The sequence below is a fragment of the Poecilia reticulata genome, chromosome 22 (genome assembly GCF_904066995.2).
Source record: "Poecilia reticulata chromosome 22, P_reticulata-male-v2, whole genome shotgun sequence".
Taxonomy (NCBI): domain Eukaryota; kingdom Metazoa; phylum Chordata; class Actinopteri; order Cyprinodontiformes; family Poeciliidae; genus Poecilia; species Poecilia reticulata.
Window position 1 is genome coordinate 5,230,179 of NC_088851.1, and position 14,596 is coordinate 5,244,774.

At 38.2% G+C, this 14,596-nt stretch overlaps 1 protein-coding gene across 3 annotated transcripts in view; it reads right to left on the reverse strand.

The window, feature by feature from the left end:
• Positions 1 to 9,400, reverse strand: part of rab11fip5a (RAB11 family interacting protein 5a (class I)) — a 34,957-nt gene extending 25,557 nt beyond the window's left edge. For 2 of the 3 annotated variants that reach the window (XM_008398812.3, XM_008398811.3), the window contains exon 1: positions 8,654 to 9,400. In XM_008398812.3, coding sequence (XP_008397034.2) covers positions 8,654 to 9,030 — 377 coding nt within the window. In that variant the 5' untranslated portion in view covers positions 9,031 to 9,400. The remainder of the gene's footprint in view (positions 1 to 8,653) is intronic. The other variant, XM_008398815.3, reaches the window with a different exon arrangement.
• Between the last annotated feature and the right edge of the window lie 5,196 nt (positions 9,401 to 14,596).

Consider the following 14,596-nt stretch of genomic DNA (forward strand, 5'->3'; position numbering starts at 1 on the left):
CAACCATACCTTCAAAAAATTTGAAGGTATGGTTTATAGTATGGTGCGCTCATAGTCCGGAAAATACGGTAATTAGTCTTAAAAGATTTTTTGAAAACAAATTAATTATCTCCAAATAATGCCATCTTTGAGTGTCTCTGTTGTAGTAGTGACTAGCAGCGTAATCATGTAATTTTATTATCACTAGATGGCAGTAGGTACAGAGCATTTTAGATTAAAACAAGAGAATTAGTGATGCATGAATGTTACCACATGACAGTGTTGGGCACTGTTCAGGTGTATTTTTCAATTAAAACAATGTACCTTGGCTCAAAAAAGGCTTAAAAACACTGACCTAAGGCACATTCCCTTAGACTAGAGTATACAATTATTAATGACTACACTATTTTATGTAACGTACTCTTACTGTACAGAATTTTGTTCTTTATTCTGTTTTCATAAATTGCATATTCCTATCTTCATGTGAATCGACTTGCTTTTCCTGTCACTTTGCTGCTGTTGCACAGAAACTTTCCCACTGCGGGACCATTTCTATTCTACTAATGTTGTATTTCTCTTAACAACAGATACTTTGTTCCAAACAGGATAGCTGCAGGATAGCCTTAAGGTTAAATAGGTTGAGGAAGTTAACTCTTAATCTATTCAATCCATCCATTCTCTGTCAACATCTGACAACATGTCATTCAAAGCTAGTTTATAAATTTATCTGACTCCATATCAACAGCTGCACTCTTCAATAATCTCTCTGCACCAGAACGGAAAAATATTTTAAAATGTAAAAAAAAACCACCATCAAAAACAATAAATTCAAATGAAATACAAACAAAAACCATAAATATGGAGGATTATGAAGTCATATGGAACATACTGATCATCAGAATGAAACTTGTAGAGCTCGTTTTAATTCATCATATGATTAATAGATTAATTGGCTACTGGGACCGGTAAAGAAAACTTGCTAAGATATTGATTGTTTATTCATTTTTAACAAAGCCAACAGTTAAAAATAAGATAATACTTAATGGCAAAAATCTGAATAAAGTAAAATTACTGTACGTGCATACAGAGATCGCAATAAATAAACCGCTATCAGCTGAAAGGATCTACTTGGAATCATACGAGGTCCCGTCTTCTGGAAAACTTTGCAAACATCATGTTCACACGAATTATCAGTAAAGTATCACATTTGTTCAGCCTACTGAAATAAACCGTTACAAAGTAGACGCAAAATGATACAAAAGCAGCAACAAGGTTCAGGAGTGAAATGAATTTTTGGAGTTTAGTGCAAAATGCATGAACACCTGTGGCAATTTGTTGCTAATGACGACATATCTAAAAGTGTTTAACAAATATAGTTTGTAAATGAGGTATCGGATTCAATAGCATGCAGAAATTTCTTTGTGGATTTGTTGTTCAAGACTGATTAGTTTTGTTAAAAATAAAAAAATCAAAAACTAAAAAGGGAGATTTATGAGGCGATAACCAGGAAAGCACAACAGGGTTATTCCTTTCAAGCATTATTTACGGGATTAATAGGAGGCTATTAAAGAGGTTCGACTGAAGAAAGATTATTCTTCTATTTTTTCTGCTGTGCTGTGCATAGAAACCTGGAAAATATGAGTATTAGTCACATAAATAAAAGAAAGTAGTAAAAATGTACGCACTCCATATTACAATAATTTACAAGTAGGCCATTTTATTTAGTGTGTCTACTAGAAGAGGTGTTAATGTTTCTCATATGTTAAAATGTGCTATAGGACTCCATGCTGCTACTGATAAGTTACTGCTGCGCTCCTGTCTCTTTAAGACCAACGTGGCCCAAACATTCTGAATCATCCCTAAAAAATACTTACAAAAATTGTGATTATGGTTGGGTATTCTTCTCAAACAATAATAACCAATTTATTATTTTTAAATTTAAAAAAAAAATAAAGCTATCAAAATAGCACAACTGAAAATAGTAAAAAAAAAAAAAAGAAGCTTACTGCTGGCGGAAAGCAGAACAAGATGACACAAACTGTGTTTGATGGGGTTCCCAAAGTGATATTCACACAAACATTAAGAAGGTTAAACTGATCTAGTCTCTGTAAAGTCATGTGGATTCTAGAGGTGAAATGGCTCAAAATGATCTAGGTTAGGGTAGTTTGGTTCAGTTTCTAACTGATATATTAAAACTTTGACACTTTTCTTCAAGGTAAAGTCTGTTCTGAGAAGCCTCATCCAGTTGCCATCAACATTCAGTGTCTTACCCAAGGGACAAGTACTCTGGTTTTTCTCTCTTCAGTAATAAAAAATCTGTTACACGATTTCTAATATTTCAGTCAAAAATGCTGTAATGATTATGCTGCACCAGCAGGAGGCAATAACATTAACATTGCTATCCTTCAAAAGAAGAAGATGCTGAGAACGGCTAAAACAGTGTGGCGATTTCTTCTGTATGGTCAAATTGGATTTCACAAAATTATGACTAAAATAAATAAATAAATAAATAAATAAATAAATAAATAAATAAATAAATAAATAAATAAATAAATAAATAAATAAATAAATAAATAAATAAGACTCGCCAATAAAATTGGAATTCCACCTGAAAAAGTCGGAAATTTCCGGGCAGCCCAATTCAGCATCCATCATGGCTGACATTTTATTCGTATTAATCCACCACTTTCCAAATGAAACAATGCTGCTGCTGGTGGTGTATGTCTTCACTCTGAAACAAGAGATTTGATTGTTTTTTCCTTTTTTCTGAACTATTCCACTCATAATAAAAATTACTTAAGCGTTGATAACCTGGTCTACTTAACACTCTCAAAACTGAGAGTATTGATTAAATATTTTAGGCTCTAGATTATTTTCCAATTTCTTATTTAATCCAAAGGAGCTGAAAAAAAAAAGATTTGTGATCCAAAACATCCACTTTTGGTTTCTTGGTTTCAAGAACACAACTTAGCAGGACTGAGATGAACGCTGAGATGCTTTCTATCTAATGACTGCTAGAATTAATCTTACACTTATAAAGGTTTTATAAATTCAGACCTACATTTGATGTTTTAGGTCACATGCTTATATAACCTATATTGTCTATTAGGTTGCATGTCCCCCCGCCCCCAAGGCCAGAGGTACTGAAAGGCTCTCAGTCGTTGGCAGGGGATTTATCTGGATGCACATAACACACAGACACACGTTCTGCCTTGCTCAGCAAACAGATGTTCACTTCTAAGGCCTTACGCAACATCACGGGTGTGCTTACTACGACAGAGCAGGACGACTGGGACAGAGATCCAATGGGAACAAAGCTTTGTTCATGGCTACATCTAAATCTGACAGGGCTGGACGATGTGGCTGAAAAACGGACCACGATGTTGATATCGATAATTATTGATTTATTTGTTTTTGTTTTAAATATCTAAAATACTGCCAAATTGACAGAGACCTTTACAGTTTTCACTCCATGCCTTTGTTTTTCATTTTTAAGCAGCTATGAGGCACGGTGGGAAAACATGAAACTACTGCTGCTCAAGATATGCGACAAGTTGTTGCTAGGTAACCAAAGAGAGTGAGAAGTTGATGCCACCCACCTTCCTTAGCTAGCCATGAGAGGTTGAGCTAAAGACTAACGCCTTTCTTCTGCCTCCCAGAATGCTGTATGGTTCTGAACCAGAGGTCAGTCAATATTCTATATGTTGAAAATTCTATCAGACGTATAATTTATCGATACTGATCACGTGTCTATCGCGATATATACTGTTATCGATTTATCGTCCAGCCCAGTCAGACTATTTTGTAATGTGATAACCACAAACAGGTGTAAGAATCAGTTGTTATGAAAACGGTGACTCATGCACTCTGTACTGAAAGACTGAGAAGAAAAAAAAACTTTTAACTGAAAGTCAAAAAAAGCAAAGGACACAACAGAAACATGGTGATTTTTTGAGCCTACTTCCAAAACTAACCTCACCAATTTTCCATGAACACATCATCCCTTCGGTCAAACATGGTGATGGCAGCATCATGTCTGTGGGAAGAATTTCTTCAGCACTGACAGGGAAGATAGTTAAAGTTGATGATAGGAAGATGGATGGAGCTAAATATCGGGCAATCTTCAAAGGAAAATCTGCTAAATTAAAAAAAAAAACAAAACCTGGAACAGCTGCTTCCCTTCTGGTGGTTTTGTATTTGCACCATTTCACTTTCTTTTCACAATTATTACACACTTCTTTGTGGTGATGCGAAATTTGTTGTTGTGTCGCAATATGTGAGAATATTCTGTAGCATTGTGTGGTACAGAGTTATACTTTCTATGGTTCACTTTTTACCACAATTAATGACTTTAGTTCCTAATGTGACACACATGAAGATGATATGTGAAATTATATTTTTGGGAATAAGGATGATTACAAAGGAAAAGTAGCTGAACTTATTTTCGATGTGGTTGAGTCTTGGTAACTTCCTCCTAGTGCACCCTTCAGGGGAATTCACCCAACGCCCACCTTTCCAGTAATCTGTTCTACATCAGTAAACTCAACCCAAACATATTTCTTGTCACAGTCGCCCATCCATTGTTCTGTTTATAATTATTTACTTCAATTGGGGGGGGGTGGATTATGCTGTTTTTTTGCCTTTTGTTTTCACACAGAAAGCTGCAGGCTGATTTGCATGAAAACTCTAACAGAAATAAGCCTGGTGAACCATCTGTACGAGGCATGGAAAAAAATAATATTTTGAGTAATATGCGTTTAAAATCTATTTTTACCCATATGTTATCTTATTAAAAAGTCTTTTTTTTTGGTCAAATTATAATTTTTTGCCCCTTGTTTATTGAGAAATGTTTTTCCATTGTTTCTGTTTATCATTATAATATTTCTAAAGTTTTTTATGGACACCTATAAAACTTTATCCAAATTCTGTAATAGGTTTTACCAAAATAACTCAAAAGGGAAAAGCACAAAAACATCAGAAGTTTGATGATATATCAAAAATCAAATAATAATAAGAATCGGTATTGGTATTGGTGATGCTGGTCCTCCATTTACTTGGTGTCGGATCTAGGGCTGTATAAATAAATCGATTCGGCGATATATATTGATATTTTCTGCCCTCGGAAAGTATCGATTTTTCATCCGCGAGTATCGATCCGTTAAACCATAGGGGTCCATAGCCTTATAGCTCTTTTCAACGTCTAGTTTGTTACGGCGTAGCAGCAAGACTCCGCCTCCCTTAGTCTCACTTTCAACTTGAGCTTAAAGTGCACATTATAAACTACACACCAGTTTTTAAATTGTGTCAATAGGCCAAGTATAACCGGGGTTATGCTAAAATTAGTAAACCATATTTTTCTGAATGTCAGAGAAATGTCAAAAGCGCCGCCATTCCCCGGTTTTTCCGATAATGAGCTTCCAAACGTACAAAACGAAACGAAACATTAGATTCCTGTGTTTTTGGAAATGTAAAATCTTCAATAAATAACGATGGGCTGTATTTTGTTGCTGAGAAACGAAGCAAAGTTGCGCAAGTAACCGTGAAAGAGAAGCGGAACGGAGAAGGGAGTAGCGGCTGAAAAAGCAGTGAGATCGCGAAATGAATGCAAATTTCGACTGGTAGCATTCACTTTGTAATTAGTTTTTAGCATAGCGGTTTCTGTTCTGTATATAAAGGATTACCTGAAGAATGAACATGGGTTGATAACTTCCGAAGCGGGCGCGCAGCGGCGCTGTGTTTTGAGCAGGAAGGCGAAGAGGAAAACCCCCCAGCCGGAAACCGCGGCGCAGTGAGGATTTCCATGGTAACAATGGCTGATTGATCATTCTTATTAGCAACAGACAAAGAGTATCAGAGACTGAGAGAACTATGAGATCCTGGCAGTCTGAGAGGCCAGGATCTCATAGTTCCTGGCCTCTCAGGAACTATGAGAGGCCAGCAGGGCCTCTCATAGTTCCAAGCAGGGGAATAGCGGCGCTGCGTAGCTGCAGGGAGTCGATCACTACGGGGTGAGGCGGAGCCACTACTTTAGCAGTTAGAAGAAAGCAGCTTACAGCCACGGCTAACTCCGGGAGCCAAGGTAGAAAAGCCTTTTTCCCCATAGTCCAAAAGACTGCATTTGTGGCTGCATTTTTACTCCAAAATGCTGCCACAGTGTCCAAAATTAAAAACATAAGTGCAATCATTTGCATATTGAGAGTCTACAGAGGCTGATAATCTCCCCACTCTGCTCCTGGATTACCGTTTAAACTTTTGAGTTTTATGTCAAATCCACATGAATTAAATTACAGAAACTAATTCTCTCACTGCATCTTTGATTCATTTTGTCCAGCTGCAGACTGTTAGACTGTCCAATCACAGTCAGGTATTGTGTAGTTAGTGCTTTTAATCAGTTTTCAGTTAACTAAATTCAAGTCTATGGAACACAAAATGTCACTAAAATCACTCTGTCTTTCTAAAATCTTTCAGAAGATCGTAAAAATGCACTGAATCGTATCGAATTGCATCGCTCAACAAATATCATGATACATATTGTATCGTGATCAGAATATCGTATATTGTATCGTGAAATTATTGTATCACTACACCCCTAGTCGGATCATTATCAAAATATGAGGTATCACACATCTCTAATAAGTCTAAACCCAAATCTAAGTTTTAAAGATAAGCAAGTTATTCTCAACAATATTCCTCATACATTTTATAAAGAGTCTCAAGCTGTCCTGATACTGATATTGGATATCGCTGTGATGTCTGCAAGAAAACAAGTATCAGATTATATCAGCTTGCATCTTAAAATCTCAGATATAAGTACTGCGCTCCAAGATTTAGACCTAAGCATTTTCTGCTATTCCGCACCACAAAATAAGTGACACAAGTATGTATCATTTGTGCTGATATCGTATTGGATCAATATTGGTATCCGCTAATACTCAAAGCTCCAATATCTGTATCGTATCAGAAGTGAAAACGTTTTATTGGGACACCCCTAAAAGAACCGATCAGCTTGCATCTTCTGTTCAATGTTTTTTCACCAACCCTGTTTTTCTTTTTTTGTTCAGTCTTACTTGTAGTTAACATGGATAAACTGGCTGTGAGGAGTGTTGCTAATGCTCGGCTCATTCATTGAGACACTGACTGTACCAAGACAGCGAACCTGCTGACACACCATCATCGCCGACTGTGTCTATCTGATCTTGAAGCGACCGGCCACCACAGGGTCGCCAGGAGGAGAGCGGTTGGTTCCTCTTTCGTCTCAAATTCGTGGCTGTAACTGAGGGAAAGGTTGAAAGCAGGATGTTGGTTGGTATAAAAAAAGATTTGTATTCATCAGTGTATTTTACAGACTTCTCTGACAATGGTGAGGAAATGCATTGCCACAGCATGACGGTGCCACCGCCCTGTTTCACCATAGGGATGGTGAAACTGTGGTAATGGGTTTTCATCGTTCAAGCTCGGTTTGTTAACCAAACCAGGGTTTTCAACTCCTCCAGTTTCATCCCTGACCTTGGTGTTCATGAATGTTCTCCAACAAACCTTTGAGACCTTTGCAGAACCGACTACGAATTCACTCGCAAGTTTTCCGCAAATCTGACCAATCACCTTAAAGTTAATCCGTATTTCCTTCTTTTCTGACCAATCACTGCAACTCGGCTGAATTTTGAGTCGATTCCCAGCAGCCACCTTCTAATTTAACTTAGAGTTTCACGCTGTTCCTTTTTTTAGATCTTCTGTAGGATTTACTGTGTTTACAGTTCATGTTAGCCCCGACTGACCAATATGCAATTCTTCTTTTGCCCTTTGACCACTCCTCAGGACATGATTTTATTTGTACGATTTCAAGAAGGTACTTGAAAATGTTACTTGACACATAAAATGTTAAAATACTGTCTTTTTTTGGAAGTCATTCCAACTTTTTTGTAAGACAATGTTATGGCAAAAACTAAACCTTTAAAAAGAATTGCAACTTTAACAGCAAATTCTTTTTTTAATGTTGCCACAAAATCGGTCATTTTAAGCCACAACAATCAAGCAAAAAAAAAAAAAACATGGCAATATCCTGGAAGGACTGCATAGGCACTACTTTATCTATCATACAAAGTCCAAACTAAATACTGTAAAAATATGTTGTATGCTCTTGGAAGGGACTGCAGACCAACTGTCCATCCATCCCTCCTTTGTAAGATAACATGTTATGATAAAAATACCTTGTAGCTTTGGGATCATGAAACTCTGAGTTAATCCCTGGATTTGGGACAAGCATTAATCCCCTTCCTGCATGCTCTCCACATTGGCTATTGAGAGGCAAACATTTTGAAGAACCCTCCAGTATCTTACTGGAAATGGGTGATGTTTCTAGAAGTTTTTGGGTGTGTGTGGGGGGGATTGCCTTGGGCCTGAGTGAGGAAGTGGTGGATGTCCTCAGAGTTGGTTTTGTGTATCTGAGAGGAGGGAGGGTGTGTCTGCAGGGCCCTGATGCAGCATAGGGAGATTTGACAGCTGTGTTTATGTCCCACAACAAACTATTGCAGCCAGTTAAAAAAAAAAAAAAGAGCAGAGTGGGAAAGAAACAAACACCCCGATAGGCTCAGTGAGCAGAAAAACAGATGAAGAAGACGAAGCACATTAGCTGCTACACACAGACAACTATTACATACTTCGCAGTTTAACTTACTCGTTTTTGACGTATCTACTCTCGTGAAATAGTTTATCCAGCTGAATCACAGCCTGACCGAGGAACACGTCCAGTCCTATCAGCGCCCGGTGCATCACGGTCAGGACTAGCTCGTTGCTCCCGGCCGGGTATCCGCTCCGCTCGGCGTTCTCCAGCACGCCGGGCTGCAGCTCGAACGAGCACTCCTCCCTCCACTCGGGCTCGGTGGTCTTCTCCGCCACGCCGGTGGAGTACTTCTCCTTCCCCAGCTGGATGATGGTGTACACATCGCTGGTGCCGTGTTTGCCCTTGCCCCGCAAGCCCCTGCCTTTGAGCACCGTCACCTGGACGTGCGTCGGTACCCACCTCTGGTCCTTGTCTACGGTTAGTGAGGACATGTCCCCCACCTTTCCAGACAGAGACCGAGCGCGCGCACCGCGGTAGTAGAGGAGGTGGTGGCGTCCGTCCGCCGCTTCCTCCCAGCTGCTCCGAACTGGCACGCGGTCACATCAGCGCCGGGGTCCGCGGGCGGTGCCGCATTGTTACTATTGTTGTTATGGCCGCCTTCACCGTTCCCCCCTCCGGTTAGGGTTAGTTTGTTTTGAGCCTCGGCCGCTGCTCCGTGTGCTCTGCGGCAGCATGCAGCGTCCGTCCCCGCCTCGCTCCCCCTTGCTGTATGGGCCTGTCTGCGGACAGCGACGTCACGCCTCCTCCATCCTCCGTCTGCAGGACGAGGAAGTTCAAGCAGCTTCTCAGCACATGGCTGCAAGCGCAAACAGAGACCACAATAACACGCCTGTGTGCTGCAACGCCGGATGTGAGATTTCCTTTCGCTCTATTATTTCACAAAATTAGCACTTAAAAAGTAAAAACATGTCACTCAACCGGATAAAAGAGAAACCCTCTGTTAAAAAAAAAAAAAAATTCGATATACAAAGTCAACCAGAACTAGCTGACTAAATTTAAAGTGAACACAAATTTTCTGTATTACATAATGTTTCAAAAATAAGCCTGTAACCAATGTTTGCTTTTGTAATCGATTGTTCTATCTGATAACAAAAATGACCACGTTCTAAAGATTTTTCATTTTAATATTTTTTGCAAAAGTATATCAGAAGATGCAAACAAACAATACAATTCCCTTTTTAAACAAAAAGAAGTAAGCATTTAATTGCTTAAACTATGCCACTTGAGGAGTTTTGGATAAAACACATTCACAGACAAAGGTGTTTTTATCTTATATGCAGATTTTTTGTTTATTTTGTACAGTTGTGGCTTAGTTCCTGCACTGAATAGTTTTTCAGGAAACTCCCTTCTTTGAGTCTGTAATTGATACTGCAATTAGCGATTAATCCATTACTAAAGTTGACGATTCATCACGAGTCAAAAATTAATCTGATTAGTCGTTTCAGCCCAAGTTCAAAACGAAACTTACCACAACACTTTTAAGTAGGGTTGTGCCATACTGGGAATTTTAATCATCAATCTGATACCAAGTCAATACAGGACTAGTATCACCAATACCTGTACTGATATTTATACTTTTTTCTTTGAATGTCATTATTATGGAATAATTTGATGGTTTGAATTAATTTAGTTGATTTTAATCAAATACAAGACAAATATTTTAGGCAAATAAGTGTTTTTTTATTAACTAACTACAACATAAAACAATGTAGCATTATAGAAAATTACTTTATCAGCTTCTACTACACACATCTTCTACCGCATCCAACACATTAGAATGAGACGTTAAGTTACCCATGATGGTGGGATAATTTTCAGCTGAAAGCTACGGAGATACAAATATGACGCCATTGACCTCACGTCTTAAGGCGGCAGTATTATGTAAAATCAACTTTTTGGGGCTTTACATTATGTTATAATGTTATTTCCTCATCAAAAACATACATGGAGTGTTGCCTTGATTATTTTATGCATGTTTAAGAAATCCTTTAATATTCGGTGGCTCCTTCAGACTAGCCAGCAGCAGTTAGCAAACACCTGGCGGAACTCATCAGCAGAGCTCATTATTCAAACTACTTTTCAGTGCAAAGCTGGTAAAAACGTGCAAGGGTTGATAGAGGAGCCATGTTGTGGTGATTTCCTGAAGGTAGCATTTCTTTAAGAGACAGAAGCCCAATTTCAAGGCGTTAAATTACAAATTCCAATTTCTTTCAACTCGTACTTGATATGTATGTAGTATTTCTATAAAAACTGAAGTTAACAATTAGTTAATTGTGCTGGAAAATACACAGTACTGCCCCCTTAAAGCAATAGAAAACATCTTCGGGGTGTCACTGGATATCCCTGCCACCATCTGCCAATAGTGGCAACATCAATGCCACTACTGATGTTGCTTAATATGCTGTTTTTCTGAGACGTTGAATTCTGGCTTTTTGTTGACTGTAATCAAAAATGACCAAGTCTTAAAATATTTCCCTCTACTGTGTGTTTAACAAATCTATGGAATACATGAGTGTCACTTTCTGACACCAGTGACAAAAAATATTGACCTGTTCTCATAACAACCAACTTTTTTTTAGATGTACCTACATAACAGCAGATTAGTTTAGCCACAAAAAATTTACCGCTGGATGAAAAATGAACATTTCAGCTGCACAGAAAAAACTCCTAAGAATGATCGAGTTGCAAAAGGCTGCAGACAACAGTCAAAAATGTTTGCAGCCATATCAATTTTCTAATATTTACATCAATATTTTTTTGTTTGTGTTGTTATTATATATGCGAATGTTGTTTGCTGTGGTGGTTTCTCAGGTTTTTTTTCGCTCTTTCTGCAGGTTTAGGAGCAGATGTTTACCGTGTTGACTTGTGTTCTCTCCATGCTTCTTTCTCTTCTTCTTTCCCTTTAAAGCTTTTCCCACCTTTCTCCCTTTCTTTTGTTTTTTTCTTTTCCATCTCGGTGTCCATTACATTTGAAATAAACCAAAGCAAAACGTCTAACAAAGTTTCAGACATAGATCAAGTGGAGCATATGGTAGAAACCAGCTCTGCACACAGTGAAAGGTAAGAAATCTTTTTGCAACTTACCAATAATAACATACCTAATAAAAATATTTAGTGTGTGTTGACAATAAAACCACAGCTCCATGACAACCTCCCGAGCTCTTAGAACCGTAGGACCGACTAGAACTTGCAAAATGATCCGTGTTTAGCCAACAAGTATTTATTTGTATGGGGATGTGTGTGCAGCTAATCTTCTTGGCCTCCTTCGAGGTTTTGTTTTTGTTCCTCCCCCGCCCCCCGCTCCTGCCCCTCTTCACCTCTGAGAGCCTGTTTGCCTCACACCAGCTGTCATGGTGAAGGAGTTCCCAGCTGACTTGGCAGCTTCAGTCTGTCTCCTCCTGCAGCAGAGCAAGGCCTTGTACGACGCAGGGAAACGCGAGGCTGTGTCACCGAGTTGTTTCGGGAGGAAGTACCACTGATTGTTTTTCTAATAAGGTTAAAAGATCTTATTGTTGTGCTGATTTGAGCTATCTAAATGCACAGTTTTTTTCCACTGGATAAACTGGTGCTTAGTTCATCCCCTACCTCCAGATTTTATGGAGCAACCCTATTCCAAAATGGATTAAACTCTTTTTTTTTTCTGAAGAACTGAACACCAGTGATGTCAAACAGTCAGTAGTCTCAGAGACTCTCTAGTGAGGCTGGCTCCAACCCAAACAATTGTCCAGTCAACCCATTGTAGCAAAGATGGATGCAGTCACATTGTACAAACATCTAAGATATAAATCCTGGAAACACGATCAACTTTATGGCCAAAGCTTTATGTTGATGATGTTTTAGTTTTTTTATATTTATTTTTTTGTTTTATTATTTTACTTTCCAATTATGGAGGTCTGTGTGTAGAAGTTTCAGGGAAAAGGAATTTGACCTATTTTGGAATAAGGCTTTAATATAGCGTAGCTCTGTCAGTTCCCAGTTTGTAGCTCTAGAATATGGATCAACATTTACTTTCTATCAAAGCTGGAGGCAACATGTTTTAGTTTGTTGTCTTAACCCTCCTCCCCCCAAAACTCCTTTTATTCTTATAACGACTTAAAACATTTAGGGCGTTTAGCTTAGGAAAGATAAGATAGCATCTGATTCAAGCTGAATGACTGCACGACTTTTTGCTGCATTCATACTACAAACTTCCATGTAATTTATTGTGATTTTAGTGCCTGGTTTTAAAGTGAAAAGGAAATTATACGTGGTTTTAACGTGGCTGCATCTTTATGTTTCTTTAGCTTCCTTCAGTTGATACTGTAAAAATCACCTTTTGTTGCAGTTCCAGCTACAGATCTATCAGGGGATGTCTCTACCACTTTCAATGTCGAGCCACAGATTCCCAGATCTGGACTTTGACTGAAGAACCAGGATTCTCACACAGTCTGGGACTTGATTTCTGAGTTTTTCAGAAATCGTTATCCAGATACTTCAATCTGGATAACGATTGAAGTATAAAAGATTCTTCGTATTTTCAATCTTTATTCTGTATCCCGTTATGCTCGCATTGCGTCCTTCCTTCTGTCATCTGTCCTTCATTTCTATCATCATCCATGGATCCACGTTTGTTTGATACTGAAAGCCTTCATGGTGAACGTCAGTGTTGTTTTTTAATGAACACGAAGAACCGAGAACTCTGAGAAGGTATGATGTTTTTACTGAAAAATGTAGCTCTGATTGGATGTTTAGGGTTTTTTGTCCCCTGTGTGAATGGCTAAACATGTTTGGTTTCATAAGATTAACATTACAGATGATTTCAAGCTCAAAAATGCCACATTAAGGAACATGCAGGAAAAGCAGTTCCACATACATGACCCACCTTCTGGCTACTGATCGTCCTGCTGAGTTGAATTGGGTGTAACAGTTCTTATGACAATGAAAGTAACTGATGCTTATCTCATATCTGAAGAGTAAACTGATGATCTATTTTCAGGAGTGGCTTCTAGTATTTTTGTCTGTTTGGACTCATCAACACCGGTGTTGATAGTCTGTTCTTCTACAGAAACAGTGTGCTGGGCGGCCATGTCTTCAGTAGGTTTTCCACTCGTTTGCTGGTGGACGTTTCCTGCATCAATAATGCCCTGGGTGACTTCCTCTTTCTCCAACCAATTAAAATTCAGGAAATTACAAGAGATTTCAGGGTGGGATAAATCCAGAGTATTCCAAACAGGGAGCTGCTACCCGACACACACCTCCCTGCTGTTGTTTCCAGTTAGCACTGGGAGAACATTTTTCAAGATTATCTGTTTCATACCATACTGTCCAAGATTGACAGTTTAAAGTATGTCAAAAAAATACATACTTTTTTTTAAAAATAAAAGTTACATACTACAGTTTCAGGTGAATTTGGAAGGCATTTGGTTGCAATGGATTTTATTTAGGGGGCTCAGAAAATGGATGCTAAATATATTTTTTTTCAAGAAAAGGTTGAAAAACATGAATCATTTTCTATTCCTTATAAAATTAAGCCCTGCTTTTTTCGTGCGATGCTGCATATTTCGCTATCGATCCGATACACCGCCCGTATTGCTGATACCAATACTGATACCGATACTTCTTTGTCAAGTTTGATATATGATCAAATGTCTGACGTTTTAGGTGTTTTTATATTTTTATTTTATTTTATTTTTTTATAAGTATCTGAAAAATACTTTAACAACATATTAACATGATTTGTGTTTGTTTTTATAAACAAAGCGTAAAAAAAATTATAATTTGAGAGTAAATCAAAACTAAATGTTTTTTGAGGAAGAGTTGAGAAACTGCAACAGCAAAAACAAAATATAATTTCAAAACGGAACAAAACATTCAGTGTCGATACGATACTGAAACCGATGTGGTATCGATATTTTGCTGTCACAAAACGTCCTAATAAAAGCACAGTGTTTGAGTTTGCAACGTGGCAAAACGTGACATTTATAACGTCTACCCACATACAAATTATTACACTGATTT